This window comes from Microcaecilia unicolor, chromosome 5, assembly GCF_901765095.1.
Source record: "Microcaecilia unicolor chromosome 5, aMicUni1.1, whole genome shotgun sequence".
Lineage (NCBI taxonomy): Eukaryota > Metazoa > Chordata > Amphibia > Gymnophiona > Siphonopidae > Microcaecilia > Microcaecilia unicolor.
The window spans coordinates 341,849,238-341,870,383 of NC_044035.1; the positions used below are offsets into that span (position 1 = coordinate 341,849,238).

Sequence of the window (21,146 nt, forward strand, 5' to 3'; positions counted from 1 at the left end):
CCTTTAGCCTTCATATAGTGTAATCACTTTTGATAGATGGTTAGGGGCCCATCACCCTTATTGTTCAAGGGCCCAGATCACTGTCAGTCTGCCCCTGTTCTTTACATAGGACAGTACAGTATGTATGCACAAATGCTGATTCCAAGACTATGATCCAATACTTTCCATTATTTGAAAGCTCAGTGTATATACAATTTTAATACAGCTGGTCAGATGTCAAGTTGAAAGTACCTTGTGCATGTGAAAACAAGAGTAAAAGACCTTTTAGAAATATGACTTAACAAGTCTGGCAAAAACATTGGTAAACAATCTTCAATGGATCTTAATCATCTACTAATGTGCTCAAAGAGTACACCAAAAAAAGCAGACTCCAGTGTTTACTTCAAAATATATTAGAGAATATTTAGGTAGGTGGAAAATGTCTGATAAATCACTGGGATATGTCACTTTATAGTGACTTGGATATCAACAAATCCCTCATGTGATTGAAGTAATCATAGACCCAAAAACCTCTCCTTCCTCAATTTGTGCTACTATTTGTGAAGAATTTTTCTTTTTATGTGTATCTACAATGAGACCAGAATGACCCACAATTTATCAAGAGTCATTATCGTTTCACTTATCTGAAAGCTCAGTCAGTCCCGAGAGGCACTTGTTTCGCTGCCACTTTCTCAAGGGACTTGAGCTGGGAACGGTTGCCTGTCGGAACTGACTGAGCTTTCAGATAAGTGAAATGATAATGACTCTTGATAAACTGTTGGTCATTCTGGTTTCATTGTAATCTGGGCTTGATCGGTCTGTCCCAATATGGCAATACTTATATGCTTATGTATACAGCAGATACAGCTTGACATAAAACTTACAATTTTGTTAACAACATAACAATAGCAAAATGACCAAATATAAGCATAAATGCCATCACTGAGGTAAAACTGGAGATGGCCAATTGAATCTTAGAAATAGGACTAAGATGAAACAGTATGAGAAATATACACATTTAATAGCACAGAAATATGATAAATGTCGGCAGAATATGACTGATACCATCTTATAGGGGGCCTTTTACAAAGCAGTACTAGCGTTTTTAGCTCACGGTAAAAATCAGCTGGCGGAAAACGCTGAGATGCCCATAGGAATATAATGGGCAGAGCTATAGCGACAATCCCAACATTACTAGCCGACGAGGTTTTTTGAGGCCGATGCGGAGAGCATGGGTGTGGTGGAGGGGACGACAACAAAGATCGCCGGACGCTTCACCCTTTCTGAGTGTAGTGGGCAATGAGGCGTTTCAGCCTGGGATGGGCCGATCGGCATTTATCAAGTGGAGAGAGAAGGGGTTGTAGGATTATGGGGCAGCTATTGGCAACTGACATGGACATCTTTGATACATTCGACCAGGTCAAGGAGTAGTGGGATCTGGCAAATAACAATCTGCTGCAATATCGTCAGATTAGACATTACTGGTCCTCACTGAGGGCTGAACATGGGGAGGCGTGGACATGGGGTCCCCTAGATAGGATTCTCCTCAAGATTCCACACCAACTAAATGGCCTATCGACCTGGTACAAAGTTTTAAATATGAACAGACAGGCGGGAGAGATGGATACGCTGGCAGATAAATGGAATGGGGACTTGGGCACCACCTATACTAGCCAAACGTTTAGGAAGCTATTCTCAACATTATATGAAATGGTTAAGGCGGCTGATTTGCAGGAGACGCAATATAAGATCTTACATAGAGCGTACATTTCCAAGGGCGAAGGGGGTACACATGGGACTCTGGAAAGATCATAGATGCAACAAATGCAGGAAAGTGGGGAGGGGAACGTTACTCCACTCCTTTTTAGAATGCCCGGCTCTGGTGCTGTGGATTGAAGCCATTCAGGTGATCAACACTGTCATACAGAGGACAATAGAGTGAGACTATGCAACTTTGCTGTTAGGGGATCAATCCCTTTTAATAGCACAAGGCCTATCACAACCTTGCAGGAGGTTGGTGTATGTCTCAGTCCTGTTGGTCAGGAAAACCATTCTACATTTTTGGATCTCTGAAGAGGGTGCATTAGGAGCGGTATGGAGAACGAAGATGAGGGAAGTAGGCACACATGAGAGGCGAAGCTATTCTAAGACCATTAGACCAGACAATAGGCAGTATGCCATGCTGTGAACAGACTGCTTCAATGTGATCACCTAAGGAGAGGGAGAAGACGGGGAAGGAGAATGAAGGGCTGAATGGGTGTGGGGGTGGGGGGGGTTCGAATGATGAGAATGGGAATGGAGAGTCTGGGGAAGTGCAAGGTAGAATGGTTGGGGGGGGGGGGGGTTAGATAATTATAAGAAAATACAATGCAGGATGTTACCAAAGTAAAAAGATTGACATGGCCTCGGGCTATAAAATATGGTTTGTTGTTCCTGGAATGTACACTTGGTTTTATAGAATGTACTTTGTGAATACAACCTGTATTGTGTGAATAAAAATAAAATTAAAAAAAGGAATATAATGGGCATCTCGGTGTTCATGGCCAGCTGATTTTTTTTTACCGCAAGCTAAAAATGCTAGTGTGGCTTTATTAAAGACCCCCCATAATTTCCAGAACAGGTGCAAAGAATCATGATGGTAACGCAGTAATGTTCACGGTGTATAATGTTGAGGGTATTCTGGTGTACTGTCGCCAAGCGACAAGTCAAAGGTCTTACATACTTCTAAAGTTTCAGATCTCTGGCTGAAGCTTTGAAAGGTGAGAAGGTGGGGGGGAGGGGGGGAGTTGCTTTTGGACAGGCCTAATAGGAAGCATAGAACATTTAATACTAATTGAGAGCTCTCTTTTCTGTTTTTCATTTCAGAGGTGGGTCTTAATACAACCAAAACAAAATGTGCTATTTATCTTCCTAGAGTTCTTTCTGCCTCACTTTTTCTCACATTTCTCTTGTGGCCTGTTTCTCTGCACAGCGGATTCTCCAGAAGACGCAAGCAAATGGCAGCTGGGCTTGAAAATTTTACAGCAAGAAGTTCTGAGCGCTCCCACATCCACCATCATTGAGAAGTGAGCATGGACACCCATGGGTGATGTCTTCCGTCATATAGCTCTTGCGAAATTACATTTTGACACTGCAGCACTCCGAGGCATCTTGTCATTTGAGAAAACGTAAAATAAGGAAGGGGTAGGGTAGGACATGCCCACTTTCTTGCTTAGTGTACCAAAGAGACTACATTTATTTTTGTTACATTTGTACCCCGCGCTTTTCCACTCATGGCAGGCTCAATGTGGCTTACATGGAGCAATGGAGGGTTAAGTGACTTGCCCAGAGTCACAAGGAGCTGCCTGTGCCTGAAGTGGGAATCAAACCCAGTTCCCCAGGACCAAAGTCCACCACACTAACCACTAGGCCACTCCTCCACTAGCAACATTCCATGTGGAAGCCTGCTCTTGCAGCCGCGCAGGCTTCTGTTTCTGTGAGTCTGACGTCCTGCACATACGTGCAGGACGTCAGACTCACAGAAACAGAAGCCTGCGCGGCTGCAAGGGCAGGCTTCTACATGGAATGTTGCTAGTGGAATAGCAACATTAACATTCCATGTAGAATCTCAAATAGTAGCAACATTCCATGTAGAATCTGAAATAGGGAAAGGGAACTGGGACTTGATATGCTGCCTTTCTGTGGGGTTTACATAGTATATACAGGTACTTATTTGTACCTGGGGCAATGGAGGGTTAAGTGACTTGCCCAGAGTCACAAGGAGCTGCCTGTGCCTTCAGTGGGAATCAAACCCAGTTCCCCAGGACCAAAGTCCACCACTAACATAGTAACATAGTAGTAACATAGTAGATGACGGCAGAAAAAGACCTGCATGGTCCATCCAGTCTGCCCATGTGTATACCTTACCTTGATTTGTACCTGTCTTTCTCAGGGCACAGACCGTATAAGTCTGCCCAGCAGTTTTTCCCGGCTCCCAACCACCTGTCCCGCCTCCCATCACCGGCTCTGGCACAGACCATATAAGTCTGCCCTCCCCTATTCTCGCCTCCGAACCACCAACCCCTCTTCCCCCCACCTGGTCCACTAGGCCACTCCTCCACTAGCAACATTCCATGTACGTGCAGGACGTCAGACTCACAGAAACAGAAGCCTGCGCGGCTGCAAGGGCAGGCTTCTACATGGAATGTTGCTAGAGGAATAGCAACATTAACATTCCATGTAGAATCTCAAATAGTAGCAACATTCCATGTAGAATCTGAAATAGGGAAAGGGAACTGGGACTTGATATGCTGCCTTTCTGTGGGGTTTACATAGTATATACAGGTACTTATTTGTACCTGGGGCAATGGAGGGTTAAGTGACTTGCCCAGAGTCACAAGGAGCTGCCTGTGCCTTCAGTGGGAATCAAACCCAGTTCCCCAGGACCAAAGTCCACCACTAACATAGTAACATAGTAGTAACATAGTAGATGACTGCAGAAAAAGACCTGCATGGTCCATCCAGTCTGCCCAAGATAAACTCATATGTGTATACCTTACCTTGATTTGTACCTGTCTTTCTCAGGGCACAGACCGTATAAGTCTGCCCAGCAGTTTTTCCCGGCTCCCAACCACCTGTCCCGCCTCCCATCACCGGCTCTGGCACAGACCATATAAGTCTGCCCTCCCCTATTCTCGCCTCCGAACCACCAACCCCTCTTCCCCCCACCTGCTCCACTAGGCCACTCCTCCACTAGTAACATTCCATGTACGTGCAGGACGTCAGACTCACAGAAGCAGAAGCCTGCGCGGCCACATTGGTGATCTGCAAGGGCCGACTTCTACATGGAATGTTGCTAGTGGAATAGCAACATTAACATTCCATCTAGAATCTCCAATAGTAGCAACATTCCATGTAGAATCTCAAATAGGAAAAGGGAAACGGGACTTGATATGCTGCCTTTCTGTGGGGTTTACATATTATATACAGGTACTTATTTGTACCTGGGGCAATGGAGGGTTAAGTGACTTGCCCAGAGTCACAAGGAGCTGCCTGTGCCTTCAGTGGGAATCAAACCCAGTTCCCCAGGACCAAAGTCCACCACTAACCACTAGGCCACTCCTCCACTAGCAACATTCCATGTACGTGCAGGACGTCAGACTCACAGAAGCAGAAGCCTGCGCAGCCTTCTACATGAAATGTTGCTAGTGGAATAGCTAAACAAAATAAACCAGGACCTTAGCCACCGATTATTAGAGTCTCAGCTAACACCAATGCACTAGTCCACTCATCCAATATTTATAGTACAATGCACATCCATACGTAGCAAGGGAACCCTCAGATGATTTTGCCACTTCTCATGCAGTCAAGCATACTGCTCTGAAATGGTATAGCGTTTCTTTCATCGGGTATCCCTGTAGTGAGTACGGAAGACTTTTTTCTTTTTTTCTATGTTATTGCTTCCCGACACCACTGTGCTACAATTTTTCAATCCTTTTAAACCAAATGTGCAAAGTAAGAAACTAAATACTTTAAATTTTCAATCTTTTAAAACTAATGTGCAAGGTGAAAAGCTGAGTACTTATCCAGTCTCGTGGGAATTCTTCCACTTTATTCCTCTTTATTCCACACTGCCTTCCCCTGAAACCGCCCGACTCTGCAGGTTTCAATTGCTTGCTTCAGGGACCAGGGTTAAGGCATGAAAAACAAAAGAACTCCTTCCTCCAGCCAAGCTGGACTGGGACTAAAAACTTAAACGTCCCACAGTGAATTAGTTGGGGGAGGGAAAATTTAAACAACAAGAACAAATCAAATGAGCTCTAGACAATTACAGCAGTAAAAATATTCAAATAACAATACAAAGTATACTACTTATAATGTCAACAGAATATATAATAGAACATTTTAATTGACAGTAAATAAACCCAAATAAATACATTTCTGATGGTCCAAAAATATATATAAATAAATAACATAAGGGTGCTTAAAGATTTTGTAAGGCTGGGAGTTGGTTCACATTGTATTCTGTAATGATGTGCATAAAGGGCACAGCACATTAGTGTGTGTGTGTGTGTGTGTGTGGGGGGGGTGTTAACGTGGGCAGAACATGGGGGGGGGGGGGGTGCTGCCACTGAGGCACACCACTTACAGAATACAGTAAGATACATGGGCCCGTGCTATATTTAGGTGCCCACAGTTAAGTCAGTCAAGGATTGGCGTTAGGTGCGGGCACCTAGGGCCCAGTATGCAACACAATTTAACCGGCCAGAAATGGCTCCTGGCTGGTTAAATCTGCTCTGTGCTAAATGCTAATTTTCAGCAGCTCTTAACCAGCTAGCACCGAACTGAAAACCAGCAATTTTGGGGGCATTCTGGGGGGCGGAGTCGGCACTTGGCCACTTAAGTGCTGATATTCAGAACTTAAACACATAAATAAGACCGCAAAAAAGTCAGTCCTATCTTTATGTGGTTTGCCATTGCTGGTTAAGTGCTGAATATTGCACTTAGGGGTCATTTTACAAAGGTGCGCTAGCGTTTTTAGTGTGCACTAAACCCTAGAGATGTCCATATATTCCTATGGGTGTCTCTAGTGTTTAGCACATGCTAATAACACTAGTGTGCCTTTGTAAAAGACCCCTTTAATCGGCTAAGCATTAGTGGGCTCTGGAAACCAGGAAATTTAATGCTGATGCCTGGACATGGCCTGGTATTGAATTTCCAGGTTTTAACACCAGCGGCACTCAGTGAAAATCTGATCACCGCTGGCTGAATATTCAACCCCTAGATTTTAGGCACCCTGACACTGGCACTAATATTTTGTAGAATTATCCCCTAGACTCATAAATTAGGCTCATAAATCTAGTTCAGCTTTGGAACTTGTTGCCGGAGGAAAAGTCCATAGTCTGTTGTTGAGATGGACATGGGGGAAGCCACTATTTGCCCTGGGACTGGTAGCATGGAATGTTGCTACTATTTGAGATTCTGCACAGATTCTTGTTATTCTTTAGGATTCCAGAATCTTGCTGTTCTTTGGGGTTCTACATGGAATGTTGCTACTATTGAGATTCTGCACAGAATCTTGTTATTCTTTAGGATTCCAGAATCTTGCTATTCTTTGGGGTTCTACATGGAATGTTGCTACTAATTGGGTTTCTGCCAAGTACTTGTAAGCTGAATTGGCCACTGTTGGAAGCAGGATACTGGGCTAGATGGACCATTGGTCTGACCCAGTATGGCTATTCTTATATTTTTAAATTTAGTAGCATTATTTTAAAGCTCCTAAACATAGATTCATTTTCAGAAGAAAACAGGCTGCTATGTTTGACTGAAAGTAGGGGACAAAGTAGGCACTCAACTTAACAGCCTAAGGGGGTCTTTTAGTAAAGATTAGCTCAAGTTATCTGTAGCAGGGCATATTTTATTCCTATGGGTCCTGCTGCAAATAACTCGAGCTAATCTTTAGATAAAGACCCCCCTAAGGGCCCTTGTTAAGCTGTGCCATAGGCGCACTAGCGTTTTTAGCTCATACTAAATATAGGCACACTATAACCCTAGAGACACCCATAGGAATATATGGGTATCTCTAGCGCTTAGCGTGCGCTAAAAGCACTAGCTCACCTTAGCAAACAGGGCCCTAAATTTAAGAGCTAAGTTTGTTTTTTCAATATTGGGTCCTAAATAAATGAACTACCAAACAAAATGAAACAAAATATTTTTGCATGCACTGCTTTGACTGCAAACTGGAGTAAATCATTAATTTGTACATTAGATCTGAATGAGTTTTCTTAACATTATTTTAATGATCCTTTTTTTTTTTTTTTTTAATTCTAGCTGGTTAAGAAAACAGATTTATTCTGTAGATCAAACCAGGAGAAACAGGTAAATATATTTCCCATTATTTCTTTTGGTCCTTTTTTTTCTCACTATCTTAGTGTGGGAGGAGGAGGTAACTTACAGACTGAAATGAAACTAATCTGTTTTGTAAAAGAAAATGATGACTTTTTCAAATACATGATTGAAGAGTAGCATCCCTGTTACTAACTTTTGTCCTGTGAAGCAGACAAGAGCGCTTTTATTTCCTATTTGATAAAAAGCACACATATGAAAATCAGCTGAAGTCTTGATATTCCAGTTCTAGAACTTTAGAAGAAAGGTTTGTCTACTCAGAAATAGCAGGAAACAAGTTGCTGGGATGAGAACATACAGTATCGGGGCAATAGTTTCACAGCTGTTAATTTGGCTACCTAGATATACTCTTGTTTAGGAAGTGTCCATTGGTTTCCCAAGACAGTGTAGCACCCTCTTGTGGGCATCCCTGGATCTGGGCCAACCTGGCAGGAATCCCCCTTGGGCAGGGCCTGTTGGTCCCTGAAAGTTTGTCACCTGGTTCCTCCACTTGAGGAAAAAGAGTTTTACTTGGTGGGATTCGCCTCCCTTCCCCCAAGGAAAAATCCAAAACAAGTGTGACTGTGAATAAGGCTGGCTAAAAATATTTCAAAGTTTACTCAATTTATTACTCCAGTAGTGCGACTAAACAGCGAAAATACTGAACTTCATGAAACATACCTATTGTAAAGAACAACAGGTTAACCATTCAGATAAGCTGTGATACTTCTCCCAGCACAGCATAAACTAAACAAGGAATAATATCGCTGTCCCACTCTCCGCTTTCAATTACTAGTTTTCTCTATTCTCCTTTCCTGGCATATCCCTAGGCTGGGGTACAACTGTTAGAAGTTCCAGGGGGTCTAGGTTGCCTGGCCTGCCTCTGTTGCTCTGCTGTCTGGTCTCAAAGCCCCGCCTCTCCTGGTCTGTGGCCTAACGTCTTTCAGCCACCAGACCTCCTTCCCTTCTGGAGGAGATACTGCTCCATTGCCTCACCACCGCTTCTCAGTCACTGGGCCTCCCTCATGCCTTGGCCTGCCTGCTGTGGTCTGCTGCTGCACCCCTCTGTAGCTCTGTGTCCTCTGGGTGCTACCTCAGAGGTCTCTGTGTCCATCCAAAGTTCAGTAGCTCTGTGAAGTTCCAGTTCATGGGAGACCCATCCTTTGTCTGCCAAAAGTGCAAGAGCTAGGCAGAGATAATAATGCAAAGTCTGACTTGCAAATTTTCTGTATTCTTCTGACTCTAGAACTTTGCAAATAGCGCTGAGGTAGGCAAAATCGTCCATTCTTACCCTTCATATTTGAAAGGTATCATGATAGCGGTAAGGAAGTGTGTATCAGCAATTTGCACAGCAACCCACTGATGTATCCTGTGCTGGCAGTTTATTCCAGCTTTTAGTAATAGCCAGGGGCGTAGCCAGACTTTTACGGGAGGGGGGTCCAGAGCCCGAGGTGAGGGGACACATTTTAGCCTCCCCCCAGCGCCGCAGACCCCCCCGCTCGCTGCCAACTTTCATGCCGCTGCAACCCTCTCGACCCCCCCCCTCCCGCCGCCAACCCTCTCCCGCTGCGTACCTTTGCTGATGGGGGACCCCAACCCCCGCCAGCTGGAATCCTCTTCTTCGCCATGTGGCGTTGCTGACCCCCCTTCCCGCCGCCAACCCTCTCCTGCCATGTACCTTTGCTGGTGGGGGACCTCAACCCCCTCCAGTCGAAGTCCTCTTCTCGGCGCACGGCGTTGCCAAATGATCTGATCAAGTTTGAATCTGTTTCTGTGCGTGCGTCTGACAGGACGTCAGACGCACGCACAGAAACTTGATCAGATCATTCAGCAAGCAATGCTGCACAGCCGAGAAGAGGACTTCTGCTGGCGGGGGGGGGGGGGGGGGGGGGGTTGGAGTCCACCGCCAGCAAAGGTACGTGACAGCGGCGGGAAGGGGGGGTCGAGAGGGTCATGGCAGGGGGGGGGGGTCCAGGGCCAAATCTACGGGGGCCCATGCCCTCGTGGCCTGATGATAGCTACGCCCCTGGTAATAACCCTTGCTTTCATCTCCCCAGAGGTTTACTCCAGTAAGATAATTCTCCATTCCCCAAAACCCCATGGGGGGAGGGGAGGTTGGGTGTCAACAACTTTACCATTACTCTTAGTATTAAAAGCTCTCTATACTCTCCTCCTTAACATGAATTAGGTGCCCAGTTATAGAATTAGGAGTACAATCCTTCATTATTCTAAACACCTCACTTTTTAACATACTGATATAACAGATGGTGACAGAAAAAGACCCACCAGACCATCCATGCTGTGGGCCCTCGGGCACTGCCCTGTTGTCCCAGTGGCCAGTCTACTCCTGTGTCTAGGTAAACAAATACCTTTTAGAAAGTGTCCTGCAGTGGTGTACCAAGGGGGGGCGGTGGGGGCGGTCCGCCCCGGGTGCACGCCGCTGGGGGGGGGGGGGGGGGTGCCGCGCGCCTGTTGGCTGAGTCCGCTCATTCCTTCCCTGCTGCTCCCTCTGCGCAGAACAGGTTACTTCCTGTTCCGGGGCAGAGGGAGCAGCAGGGAGGGAACGAGCGGACTCGGCCAACAGGCGCGCGGCACCCCCCCCCCCCCAGCAGGTAAAAATGCACCCAGGGAGGGTGTAATTTCGCCGGTGGGAGAGGGGGGGGGCTGCGTTGCACCTGGGGGGGGGGCATCGGCGATCCGCCCCGGGTGTCAGGCAGCCTAGGAACGCCACTGGTGCCCTGCTTTCCCAAAACACTGCAGCACAATAACTAATATGGTGTGTGTTAGCACAGTTTTGCAAAAAAAAAAAAAAAAGGGAAACAAAACACCAGAACCAGTGACTGTGAAAAAGCTGGTTGTCATGTGACTTTCCAGATTCTAGCGGCCACCATGGATCTGGAGGAATGTGGAGTCTGTGTAGCTTGTTAACCACAAAAGATGATATAATTTCTAAACCAAATAGTCGTCTTCATTAGTCATGATCTTGAAGCCTCATAGAGCATGATTTTTTTTTTTTTGCTGCAGGAAAAGTTACCATAACCTATGTAAGTTCCAGTGTGCTAAAAAAAACTCACTTGTTGAACTTAGATCAGTGTTTCCCAAGGCATTCCTAGATTAACCCATCCTCTTCTCTCCCTCCCAGTTGAGTTTTCAGGATATTCACAATGAATATGCATGAAAATAGATTTGCCTGCATTGCCTCCCTTGTATGCAAACTTACCTCATGCATAGTTAATTTGCATATCCTGAATAGCAGACTGGTTTAAGGGGGTTCTACAGAGTTGGCTTAAATTCTATCCTACAGAGCTTAGATTCATAAACATACAGATACAGTGATTGGAAATCAAGACTGGTTCTTTCTAAATCCCCCCCTCTGTGCACTTATTGGCTGCTGTTAGGGACAGGGTTGCCAGCTGAATCCAGAGTACTTGTTCATGTTGGTCCAGTTCTAGTCCAGGTTGGTCCAGTTCTAGTTTTACTCCACTACCACCACAGACTTGTAATTCTGGAGTCTCTTTTGATTTTCCTTAAGAAAATCAGGACGACTCATGCAGGCAGGGGGCAGAACCAGGACTGGATCAGCCTGTCCTGATAAATCTGGAGCCACTTAACAACCCTAGCTTATGGTAATTATTTTTCTTTGCATCTCATGAAGGAGCACATGGATATAGGAAAAGAATACCCTCAGGGTGCTTATTTGAAGTCAGATCATTGGGGTGTGGTTGGATCCCATTCAGAGGAACTGACCACATAAACCTAAAAAGACAAAATTTTCACCCTCTTGAAGAAATGTGGAAGGCTGTTAATCTGTAAGTCTCAAAGCTGAGCATGCGCGGCCTGAGGGCCCAGCAGCTTCTAGGCATACGATGCAAGGGGGCGCCTGGCGCTGGAGTTTTCTCTCTCCTGCTCCTTCCGGGACGCGATCACCCGGGTGCTGTCAGGAGCAGGAGAGAGAGACCCCTGTTCCGCCCCCCCCCCCCCCCCCCCGAGGCCCGGGCATGGGGAATTTTGCCCCTCCCCTCTCGGTGGCGATGATTGGAGGGTCATTTGGTCCATCCATACTCTTTTGTTGTTCCACAGTTTAGGAAACCTCATTCTAGGCTAAATTGGTTTTACGGAGGCATGAATTTTTACACCTTCCTGTTTTCCATCCCAGTAACAGTCTTCTAAAGCATTCCAGTGTGTATTTCTTATCAGTCTGTTTGTGTCTCTAGAGCAAAGGTTCTCAATCCAGTCCTCGGGACACACCCAGCCAGTCAGGTTTTCAGGATATCCACAATGAATATGCATGAGATAGATTTGCATACAGTGGAGGTAGTGCATTCAAATTTATTTCATGCATATTCATTGTGGATCTCCTGAAAACCTGACTGGCTGGGTGCGTCCCGAGGACTGAGTTGAGAACCCCTGCTCTAGAGTAATGTAACATTTTTTCTTGACGTTGTCAGAATGAGAATGTACTATCTGAGGGAGGAAAAAAAACCCACTTCATTATTCTGTGTCTTGGTATTGTGCAGTCAGGAACAGCGTCTCGTTCTCCACCCTGGGAAATTTTTTTTTAATTTAGATTTTGCTCACACCTTTTTCAGTAGTAGCTCAAGGTGAGTTACATTCAGGTACACTGGGTATTAGTCCCAGGAGGGCTCAATATCTAAGTTTGTACCTGAGGCAACGGAGGGTTAAGTGACTTGCCCAAGATCACAAGGAGCAGCAATGTGATTTGAACCGGCCACCTTTGGATTGCAAGACTGGTGCTCTAACCACTAGGCCACTCCTCCTCTGGCAATCCAGAATGCAGTACTAGTGAAAGCAGCAAGCCAAGAGAGAAAGGAATGGAAACAGTGGCATCTCTAGACAGAAATATTTAAGGTGGCAACAGGGGGGCAAGCAAGGTCTGAAAAGGGACAAGCGAAAGTGACATCATGCCCACCACCACCACTGCATCACAGCCTGCTCCATTCATCTTCAAATGAAATAAGACATTGCAAGAAGAAATCCCCACAACCTTCTATGCGTAATCCTTCCCAGCCATTTTCAGCCACCAATAAAACTATCACTGTAATTAGCATTAGTCAACAAATTATTTTACGTGAGAGTGATGTTTACATTCTCTACAAGATTGGACAGAATCTCAACAAAAATCATGAACCTCCAGTTCTGTAACACATACAGTGGGGGAAATAAGTATTTGATCCCTTGCTGATTTTGTAAGTTTGCCCACTGACAAAGACATGAGCAGCCCATAATTGAAGGGTAGGTTATTGGTAACAGTGAGAGATAGCACATCACAAATTAAATCCGGAAAATCACATTGTGGAAAGTATATGAATTTATTTGCATTCTGCAGAGGGAAATAAGTATTTAATCCCTCTGGCAAACAAGACCTAATACTTGGTGGCAAAACCCTTGTTGGCAAGCACAGCGGTCAGACGTCTTCTGTAGTTGATGATGAGGTTTGCACACATGTCAGGAGGAATTTTGGTCCACTCCTCTTTGCAGATCATCTCTAAATCATTAAGAGTTCTGGGCTGTCGCTTGGCAACTCGCAGCTTCAGCTCCCTCCATAAGTTTTCAATGGGATTAAGGTCTGGTGACTGGCTAGGCCACTCCATGACCCTAATGTGCTTCTTCCTGAGCCACTCCTTTGTTGCCTTGGCTGTATGTTTTGGGTCATTGTCGTGCTGGAAGACCCAGCCATGACCCATTTTTAAGGCCCTGGCGGAGGGAAGGAGGTTGTCACTCAGAATTGTACGGTACATGGCCCCATCCATTCTCCCATTGATGCGGTGAAGTAGTCCTGTGCCCTTAGCAGAGAAACACCCCCAAAACATAACATTTCCACCTCCATGCTTGACAGTGGGGACGGTGTTCTTTGGGTCATAGGCAGCATTTCTCTTCCTCCAAACACGGCGAGTTGAGTTCATGCCAAAGAGCTCAATTTTTGTCTCATCTGACCACAGCACCTTCTCCCAATCACTCTCGGCATCATCCAGGTGTTCACTGGCAAACTTCAGACGGGCCGTCACATGTGCCTTCTGGAGCAGGGGGACCTTGCGGGCACTGCAGGATTGCAATCCGTTATGTCGTAATGTGTTACCAATGGTTTTCGTGGTGACAGTGGTCCCAGCTGCCTTGAGATCATTGACAAGTTCCCCCCTTGTAGTTGTAGGCTGATTTCTAACCTTCCTCATGATCAAGGATACCCCACGAAGTGAGATTTTGCGTGGAGCCCCAGATCTTTGTCGATTGACAGTCATTTTGTACTTCTTCCATTTTCTTACTATGGCACCAACAGTTGTCTCCTTCTCGCCCAGCGTCTTACTGATGGTTTTGTAGCCCATTCCAGCCTTGTGCAGGTGTATGATCTTGTCCCTGACATCCTTAGACAGCTCCTTGCTCTTGGCCATTTTGTAGAGGTTAGAGTCTGACTGATTCACTGAGTCTGTGGACAGGTGTCTTTCATACAGGTGACCATTGCCGACAGCTGTCTGTCATGCAGGTAACGAGTTGATTTGGAGCATCTACCTGGTCTGTAGGGGCCAGATCTCTTACTGGTTGGTGGGGGATCAAATACTTATTTCCCTCTGCAGAATGGAAATAAATTCATATACTTTCCACAATGTGATTTTCCGGATTTAATTTGTGATGTGCTATCTCTCACTGTTACCAATAACCTACCCTTCAATTATGGGCTGCTCATGTCTTTGTCAGTGGGCAAACTTACAAAATCAGCAAGGGATCAAATACTTATTTCCCCCACTGTACTTCAAATTTTTCTTGATCTCTGTGTGTTTTTTTTCCACACGTTCATTGTAAATCTGCACCTTGTATTCACACTAAACTCTTTTGCACGTGCGTGTCAGTGTCAATTGTGCCTACGTGCACAAATGATTTGCACACACACATTTTTAGCACCCGTACGAACCGAATGTGTGCTGATGAGTACACAACTCCTAGCCAGAAGGAGCTTTCCCCTTTACAACACCCCATACAAAATAATATTCAAATTGAGGCACCTCTGGACCAACAGGTGCTCTTCCATTGCCAGACACTTTGCAAAATATCACACAACCCTGCAAAAGACACTCAGAGCCTACTGTACATAGCAAATACAAACCCCATTCCCCCATGGGTGGGAAAGTGTGGGATATAAATGCTATAAATAAATAAATCTACCACACCTCCTGCTTTCTGCCTCACTTTTCAAATCACTTCTCCAGTCTTCGCCCAGGCAGAAACACTCATAGGCTACCTCCGCCTGCACTGGGACTTTTTCTCACTCTGAGCCGTCCTTCTCCTTCTGATGCAACTTCCTGTTGTGTGAATATGGTGATAGTGCCAGGATCCTAGTATCCACAATGGAAGCTGAGTAAAGATGGTGGGAAAGAGATTTTATTTTTATTGTTCTTTTTCAAACACATCTTTCTGTGGGGGGGGGGGGGGGGGGGGGGGGAGGGGAGGGCAGTTCCCCGGTACCATGACCTTTCATTCATATCTGCCTGGGAATTTTCCTTCTCTTTTGTAACTGCCCCCCAGCCTTCAAAATGACAGTTCATGGCCAACTGCAACAAACCATAGCCTGCTCTGGACTCTGGTATTAATGTGCCTACATCAAATTGTGCCTGGAGTGGAGGCGTGGCCTAACGGTTAGTGCAGCGGGCTTTGATCCTGGCAACCTGGGTTCGATTCCCACTGCAGCTCCTTGTGACCTTGGGCAAGTCACTTAACCCTTCATTGCCCCGAGTACAAAAACTGAGATTGTGAGCCCTCTAGGAACAGAGAAAGTACCTGCATATAATGTGTACAGTGCTGCTTACGTCTCGTACTATAGAAATGATTAATAGTAGTAGTAATACCAGGGGCAGCCTGACCATTGGGCCACCTGAGGGGGGGGGGGGGGGTGCCTCAGGCAGCACTCTTCAGGAACAGCATCTTCCCCTTAACGGCATTTACCTGTTTTGTCACGTTTCAAACCTGGCAGCGATTCCCATACACTGCCTTGCCGCCAACACCCGCCTCTTCCCTTTACTGAGGCCACCTCTCTGATGTAACTTCCTGTTTCATCAGAGGCTCAGGCAGCCGCAGTAAAGGGAAGAGGCAGGTGCCGGTGGCAGGGCAGCGTGTGGGAATCGCTGCTGCTGGGTTTGGAATGTGACAAAACAATGCCGTGAATGGGCTGGAGGTAAAAAGGGGGTGCAGAATCTTGGCCTGGGAGGGGGAGGCATCTCGGCATGGGGGAGGGTGGCGTCTTGCCTTGAGCCGGCCCTGAGTAGTACTCCTTTGCAGCATCTCTGGCCGGACTGGGGAATGAAAGCAGAGTCTGCGTATGCCATACACCTGTGCACAACACTGTCGCTGAACCACTGGACCAGTCTTGAACCTACCCTTTGTATCACTTGTGTTAATCATTGCAAATGAAGACATGTTCAACCCTAGTGGTACACCACTCAGCTGGTCACTGCCTTTTGCTCTGTTTCAATTTCAGCATCAGCCTTCGGGAAATGAAGACCATACTTCCATCGGTAAACTTTAAAGTCGCCAGTGCGAAGGCCTTGAAGGATAAGTTTGTGGTAATTATTCAAAGCATTTATTAATAAGTAACCTGCTGAGGGTTGTGTTCCCTGAATTAACTACATGGTTACTGCACATAGTGTTATGCAAATACCATCAGTGTAATGAAGAAGTTTAGAGACAGCATGAAATTTAGCAACTGCAGAACCTTCTGGCCTCCTCACGTGCCTGAGCCAGAAGCAAAACTATGCTTTGTTGAAGCAGAATAGAAATGGTGAAACATATCCGTCCTCTTACCGTGAGCCTCTGAGAGTTTATTTCCTGGAATCCTGCTGCCTTGTTTTATGGAAGTGGTTTACTCATCTGGCAGTTTCAAGAAGTGTGTCTGTAGTATGTCAATTTAGAATGGAATTTGTTTCCAACTGAAAAAAAGAAAAGAAAAATATGGTCTTGGATCTGCTTGGGGTGGGGGGAGCCAAAAGACTAAGGCATGACAGATCTATAGAGCAGGGGTCTTCAAATCCAGTCTTTGAGGTCTACAACTGAGCCTGGTTTTCAGGATTTCCACAATGAATATGTATGAAATACCCATCCAAAAGACTACTACATAAATACTATAAATTTCACAATATATTTGCTCTTTATTGTTACTTACTCTCTACACATACACACACAAACTAATAATCTATCAAGAGATTATTAGTTTGTGTGTGTATGTGTAGAGAGTAAGTAACAATAAAGAGCAAATATATTGTGAAATTTATAGTATTAATGTAGAAGTCTTTTGGATGGGTATTTCATACAGCTTGACTTACTAAAATGAAGAGTAACCCTTGTAATGATATTGGCAATGAATATGTATGAGATCTGTTTGCATTCGCTGCTTCCATTGTTTGCAGATACCGTGTTTCCCCGAAAATAAGACACTGTCTTATATTAATTTTTGCCCCCAAAAATGCGCTAGGTCTTATTTTTAGGGGCTGTCTTATTTTTCGGGGAAACATCGGGGTTGGCACGCCCGCCCTCCGTCGCTCCCGGAAACTAACTTTAAACGCCTCCTTTCACCTTCGCAGCAAGCAGCAGCAGGGCAGGCCACTCCTTCCTTCCATGTCCTGCCCTCGCCTGACGTAACGTCCGCAAGGGCAGGGCACGGAAGGAAGGAGAGGTCTGCCCTGCTGCTGCTTGCTGCGAAGGTGAAAGGAGGCATTTAAGGTTAGTTCCTGGAGCGACGGAGGGTGGGTGGAGGGGGGGCCCCGGCGACCTCGGGTGGGGGGGGGGGGGGGGCGGCCTTGTCCAGCTCTCGGCGGCCCTGCTTTCAAACAAAAATTTGCTAGGTCTTACTTTCGGGGGAGGCCTTATATCTACCAATTCAGGAACACCTCTACTAGGTCTTATTTTGGGGGTAGGTCTTACTTTCGGGGAAACAGGGTAGCTCTCATACATATTCATTGTGGAAATCCTGAAAACCAAGCTGGGTTGTGGGCCTCGAGAACTGGGGTTGAGGACCCCTGATAAACAGGCAAGCTCTCCTCCCAGCTCTCTTGTGGCTTGGCGCTGCTGTGAATTCATCCTTATGTGTGCATATGAACTGGGTCACTGGGACCAATCAGTGGTCAGCCAAAATAGAGACACTGACGGGCCACCTTCTATCACTCCTAAATGATTAATAGTGGTAGTGTCAAATCCTGAAGGTACCTGCAAATGTGCTGTGGCTCAATTGGACTACATAGTTTCACCTGGTAATTTTCTTGCCCTGGGCTGAGAAATGAACATGCCCCTCCCCCCCCCCCCCCCCCCCCCCCCAAATAATATTCGGTGCTATTTAACCGGTCAGAAACGGCTGCTGACCGATGTTAAATAGTGTTTCGGCACCTAACTGCTGATATTCAGCACGAGATAATGGTTATCTCCGCTGAATATTGCCAGTTGGCACCGAAAAGATAACCAGCTATATTGCATGATAGCTGGCAATATTCAGCACTGACTGGCTAAGTTTAGCGGCCAAATTGGACAGCGTAAATAGCAGTCCTATCTTTAGCTGCTATAAACTTAACCGGCCAGTACTGAATATTGATATATCCAGTTAAGTTTGAGCCGGCTAAAAAAAAAACAAAGCCAACCTGGATATTCAATTCTGGTCACCAGAAACAGCCCGGCATTGAATATCCGAGGTCAGCGCTGATCGTAGCACGTAGACGGGCTGCCCTCCCGCAAGCTGAATTATCGACCTTACGGTGTTTTGTGGCAGTGGTTTTAAAGGCCCTTAGCAGCAGTTGCACAGTCAGAGAGGCACGCTTCCGAAAGGGATTGAAGCAGTTTGCAACCGGGAACAGGTAGCAGCAGTATTTTTGACTTACCAAGGTGGATGTTGGGAAAGAAATGCTAGTAAAATCGCACAAGGTAGAGGCTGAACACGGGAAGATTAAAAACCTCTGTCAACTGTGCAAAGAATGGGTTGGAACCGTGGAAGACTGGCTTAAGAAATTCTGTTCTGCTTTTCAGGAAGTAGGAGCACATAAGGATGACCTCAGCTTCGAACACTTCCATTTGTTCTACAAGAACCTAATGTTTGAGCAACAGAAATCGGTAAGCACCTCCGAATTGCTCTCGCTTCCGTCCTGAGAACTGGGATCGTCTGCGCTGTCTTCCTACCCTTCCAATCAACATTGTTCTGTACCGTGTGGTGCGGGAAGTTGAGAAAAGAAAGACTCCTGTTTTTTTGTGGGATGAATTATTCATATAGCTGCTCCTTTCGAGGCTAGAACTGGGCTCTTGAACTACCTGAATGCAATGATAGTGAAATATAGTAAGGTTAAAGGCGGACATTTCCAAAGCCAGCCAACATAGAAACATATATAAATTATTTTATTTATTTTTGTTACATTTGTACCCCGCGCTTTCCCACTCATGGCAGGCTCAATGCAGCTTACATATTGTATACAGGTATTTGTACCTGGGGTAATGGAGGGTTAAGTGACTCGCCCAGAGTCACAAGGTGCTGCCTGTGCCTGAAGTGGGAATTGAGCTCAGTTCCTCAGGTCCCCAGGACCAAAGTCCACCACCCTAACCACTAGGCCACTCCTCCACTCAAAGTGGAGGAACACTCAATCCCTACGAGTGTCAACAAAGAGAAATCCAAGAAGTAGGGTAGACTGGCTCTTCCAAAAGACCAAGGGAGACGCTTGCTCAAAAAGGTTTGAGCAAGCGTCTCCCGTGATTTTTTTGGAAGAGCCAGTCTACCCTACTTCTTGCATATATAAATTATGGCAGATAAAGACCATATTGGCCCATCCATTCCATCCACTATCTCTTCCTCTCCCTAAGAGATCTTATCTGCTACCTGACCTTCCAGCTCACCTTCAGACTTCCTGATGGTGGAAGCTGGCCATGTAATACATCTTGTTTGAAGCACAAAGATTGGACCCCCGACTTCCTTGCTTCCAAACTTGCTGCTGCTGTAACCGTTAGGCCAGGGGTTCCCAAACCTGTCCCAGGAGAACCCTAGCCAGTCAGGTTTTCAGGATATCCACAGAGACTATGCTTGAGATGAGATTTGAATACCAAGGAGGTAGTGTATACAAATCAATCTCATGAATGTTCATTGTGGATATCCTGAAAACCTGACTAGCAAGAGTTCTCTCAGGAGAGGTCTGGAAATCACTGCGTTGGGCTACTGCTGTACTCCAGGAAATATAAGAGCATATTCAGAGCTGGCTTAACTGTTAGGCAAATGAGGATGGCACCTAGGGTGGCACCTTCAGGGAAGCAGTAAAGAGTAGCTGCAGTGAAAGCAAAGCCAAACAACCGCACAGAGGGTAAGTAATTTTAAACTAGCCCATTTGCCTGGATAAATAACCATATAGCTGGGTAAATGGCTTTTAGAAATTGTTATTATTGTATATCTACATATACATCAAAGTTTAATATTTGAAATTGTGATGTCTATGTATGCATTTTTACAGGATATTTCTGGGACGGGTGATATTGAGGTAATCATGATTGTTGAATTTAATTATGAAAATTCTGGAGGTGGGATATACAGACATGAAACATAATTGAGTGTGGGGGAGGGGGTAAAAAGGCTGAAAGTTAGCCTAGGGTGTCTAATACCTTTCTGCTGACCCTGCAGATTGGAACCACAGGGTTTATGATTTATTCAGCTTAACATGGCACAACTAGACTCTTCTAGTGCTCGGTGCTTCTTCTTTGGGAGCAATGAAGAAAACCCATGTACATTTCTCTTTCAGAACTGTCCTAGTAACAGAGGAGAGTTCACGCCAGAGTGTCCATTTTAAAGGAATTAAATTGTTGCCTAAAGATAAGACTCCAACCCCCTAATTCTATAAAGGTCGCCAAAAATTGTGCCTGCGCCCAATTTCTGTGCATAATTTAATAGAATAACAAGCTAATTAGCTCTGATAATTGGCATTTTAACAAGCAATTATTGGCACTAATTAGATTTAATTGGCATTTATGCGCATAAATTTAGGCATGATCTGAAAAAGGGGGTGTGGAAATGGAAGGGTCATGGGCATAATGGGGATGCTCCTAAAATTAACACACGTTGCTATAGAATAACCACGCTGCCAGAGCTGCTCACTTCAGCCCCCCGAGCCTCAGTGGGCCTTCTCCGGTCCTACCGTGAAGGGTTCTGGGTGGTCTAGTGGCCACAGCGAAAGCCAGGAGCTTCTTTGACCAGGAAACATGGTTCTCTGCGCAGTTCGTATGTTACTCACAGATGAGCTCCCAAATTCACTCAAAGAAACTCCCCTTTTTGTAAGGCTTAGAACTCA

General features: G+C 45.6%; 1 protein-coding gene across 2 annotated transcripts in view; it reads left to right on the forward strand.

Annotated features, from left to right (window-relative positions):
* The window catches only part of PLCG2 (phospholipase C gamma 2), a 250,616-nt gene that overhangs the window by 107,236 nt on the left and 122,234 nt on the right, over window positions 1-21,146 (forward strand). For both annotated transcript variants that reach the window (XM_030204514.1, XM_030204515.1), the window contains exons 4-7: window positions 2,951-3,044; window positions 7,789-7,836; window positions 16,328-16,412; window positions 18,856-18,939. In XM_030204514.1, the coding sequence (XP_030060374.1) occupies window positions 2,951-3,044; window positions 7,789-7,836; window positions 16,328-16,412; window positions 18,856-18,939 (311 nt within the window). The remainder of the gene's footprint in view (window positions 1-2,950; window positions 3,045-7,788; window positions 7,837-16,327; window positions 16,413-18,855; window positions 18,940-21,146) is intronic.